Source organism: Buceros rhinoceros, unplaced genomic scaffold (genome assembly GCF_000710305.1).
Source record: "Buceros rhinoceros silvestris isolate BGI_N320 unplaced genomic scaffold, ASM71030v1 scaffold7004, whole genome shotgun sequence".
NCBI classification, from domain to species: Eukaryota; Metazoa; Chordata; class Aves; order Bucerotiformes; family Bucerotidae; genus Buceros; species Buceros rhinoceros.
In genome coordinates this window covers 7,151-10,340 of record NW_010408721.1, presented here as the reverse complement: position 1 = coordinate 10,340, position 3,190 = coordinate 7,151, and the positions used below count along the sequence as shown (strand labels likewise).

The 3,190-nt window shown below is 47.6% G+C and overlaps 1 protein-coding gene across 1 annotated transcript in view; it reads right to left on the bottom strand.

The window, feature by feature from the left end:
• LOC104492397 (rho GTPase-activating protein 32-like) overlaps positions 1 to 839 on the bottom strand; it is a 26,314-nt gene extending 25,475 nt beyond the window's left edge. The window contains 1 exon segment of the mRNA XM_010134955.1: positions 695 to 839. Within this exon segment, the coding sequence (XP_010133257.1) occupies positions 695 to 800 (106 nt within the window). The 5' untranslated portion in view covers positions 801 to 839.
• Between the last annotated feature and the right edge of the window lie 2,351 nt (positions 840 to 3,190).

The window sequence follows — 3,190 nt, the reverse complement described above, 5'->3', positions numbered from 1 at the left end:
TGCGCTTCCGAATAACCCCCAGCATGGGCCAGTTATGGGAACGACCTTGCCTAGTGAACTGTGAAAGAATTTGAGCCCTCTGTTTGCTGCTCGGCGGTGCAGGTACCCTCCAGACTTCACAGCCCCGACTGGACATGTCACAGTGAGAGGGCAGGAAGGAACATGTGAATCCGAGGAAGAGTAGGAACAATTGTGTCCTTTTTTTCAGGGAATGGACAACTCTCCTCTGCTGCCTCCCCAAACCGCCAGTGGGAATGAAAAGGGACCTCAAGGAGCTACAGAAAACCGACTGTAACAAACTGAGGGAAAAGTAAACTGTGACAAAACATAACATCCAGTTAATTCCGGTCAATTCTGTAAAGCCAAAGGAAAGGGCAGGTGAAGGACTTAGACTGCACATTGTGCTTGAATCACACAGAAGTCCTGAGGTAGAGAAACGCACGGATTTAACATACCAGTTAATTACTCACTGACGCTGACACATGAAGTTTCTTACCCTGCAAAACAAGATTTAGTATTCATTCAGAAACTCCAGGAGCTTGAGTACTCATCTCCTGTAGCTCCATCCATCTTCAGCGCTCCCACGTCGAACCACGATGCTGTTTATTAGCATTAGCCTCAATTTATGTTTCAGCCATCGAGTTCTGTTTCACGCTTCTCCGCTAGTACCAACCAAGGAGCGATTGTTTCTTACCGTCATGGCCGGAGTTGAGAAGATGCTCTCCCAGGTCGCAGCCGAACACCCTTTCCTTCAGGATCCCCCGCTGTTTCAGCTTCTGTTTCGTTGGGCGCGACTTCATGAATGTACGAAGGAAGGTGATGAGCTTGCCGTGTTTTTTCGACACTGCACAACAAAATAAAAACGCAACATTTTAGATTTGGCTCAGCTGGGCAGGGCCAAGCATAACACATTCTGCAGAGCACCCAAGATCTGTAGTGACATTATTATTAATTATTTACAGAAAGAGGTTTTCCGAGGTCCGATGCTAAACAGAGACTTGGCTTTCACTTGAATTCTTGGCTAGTGCAGAAATAACAGACAGCTGTAATGGAAGAATTTAACACAAACCCACGTTGATCTGCAAAGCAGCTTCAGGTGGGAGCGTCCTACAAGACTGTCACGACGCCCTGGCTCTCGGGCAGCATCCAAGAGCTACAATTTTCATCTCTGGAGAGGTGAACAAGGCCGAACTAACAAAAACCGTCATCTCATGTACATTGACAAACACGGCATATAATCTGCAAGCAGAAAGAAACACTTTGGCTCTCATCCTAGGAGTCTTAGGTGCCTCCAGAACAAAGGAATGGCTAATAATAGCGGAACTCAGAGGACATTTAGCTTGAGACTGCCCTTCCAGTACCCCTGCAGTTCCGCTGGACCTTGACACACCTCTGGAGGTGCATCAGCAGCTCCCAAAGCCATCTCGAGCCATTGCAAGAGAAAAGCTTTTCTGTCTCTGTTTAATTTAATTTATTTATTTGAAGAGATGCAGTTTATCCCCTCCAGGATACAGACAAGAACTCTACACAGCCACGACAGCACAGCTCAGGAGCCATCGCCCCGAACCTCCACGCGATGCCGCACCGTCTCTGTGTTCTGCTGCTAAAATCGGTCACTGCTAAAACCATCCAGTCCCGCTAAGGAGCACACTCCACAGTGCAGTAGTGGGTGACAGGAATGAACTCATGCAAATGGGGAGGCGAGGCAGGTTTGAATGGGCAGCAGAACAATACCCTTGAATGTCAATTTTTCTTCCTGAGGCCCACACTGGGCTCTGGCCTCCCCAACAGAAGTGCCATTGTGTACATGAGTTAAAAGCAGTTGAAGTTTCACAGGAGAGCTCTACTGAGCAGAGCAAATCGCTAGGTATAAAAGGCTGGGCTTTGTGGAGAAGCCTTTACAGCTCCAGGAAGTTGTAAAGGCTCCTGCAGCCCCGTGAGGCAATGCCAGCCATCACTGTCTGCAGCTCCTGCCTCCGATCCCCCAGAGGAAAGACAGCATTACATCCCACAATCAAATTTCAGCTATTTCAGACAAAAAAGAAAAGCAACTAAGACCCCTGGGGGCAACGGTGCAACCCTTCAGCATCACTTCTGCTCGGTAACACCTGAAAATCCACAGGTGGTTTTGGAAGCTGAAGGAATGCTTCATACGGGCAACCAGGGTGTTTGTTTTTCCCACAGGAGAAACCTTGCCCCAAGAACAAGGTTATACCACGCTATGCTTCAGGATGGTTTAATTCCTTTAAACAGCTGAGATTTGTCCTTGTCTTTTACCAGGTACTGATGCAGTCTCTCTATTAAAATAAACTGGACTCTAACGACCTTAACATTTCTGTGTATGTGAGCAGAGTCCTGCTTTTAGAGAAAGTCCCTTTTAGCAGCGTAAAACCATGCAGCCAAATACACCTGAATACCTGAAACCCCCAAATCGCCCACAAAACCCCAAAATCGCCCACAAAACCCCCATCTGCCTCCTCAACAATCAAGGCCAAATCATCTAGCAAAATGCAGAAGCGTTGAGCATGACAAGCTGCAGCTTTAATTAAAGGAGTGTTTTCAGTTTGACGGGGGTTTTTAATTACACACAATAAATGAATGGATTGTGCTGACATGCCAAACAAAGTTAGGGTAGATTTGGTTGTACCCATCATCAAAGTAACAGCTCATTTATCATCTCCTATCAGCCCTGCTGAGGAGTAAATGGAGACAGAGTGTCACCCTGACTCGTGTGGAATTTCCAAGGGTTAGGACCCTCAGGCTCCTGTGATAACACTATTGGAGGTGATAGACCTGAGACAGATGCTTGCACATCACTCAGACAAATAACGCAATTACTGACATGTATGTGCTCATCTGAGTCACTTCACACACGGTCCCACAGTGTACCAGTGCAGCAGCCCAGGATGCTGCCAGAGCAACGCCCCAGAAATTCCCTTGTCATCACCCTGCTGAAACATCTGCACGGTTCCCTGGCCAAACGCTGTTTCCCGCACCGCTCTGCATCGCTGTACGGGAGCTTCTCGGGCTAAACCCACTCCAGAGTTTCATACCTATGCTAGAATGATTCACTGACAGGAACGGGGCTTCTCCTGGGTGGGGAAGGAAAAGAGAACAGCGAGAAAATCCAAGCAGTCATCTCTGTGCTGACAGGTTATGAAAAAGAACAAAAGGCAAGTAGGTGTCTGAT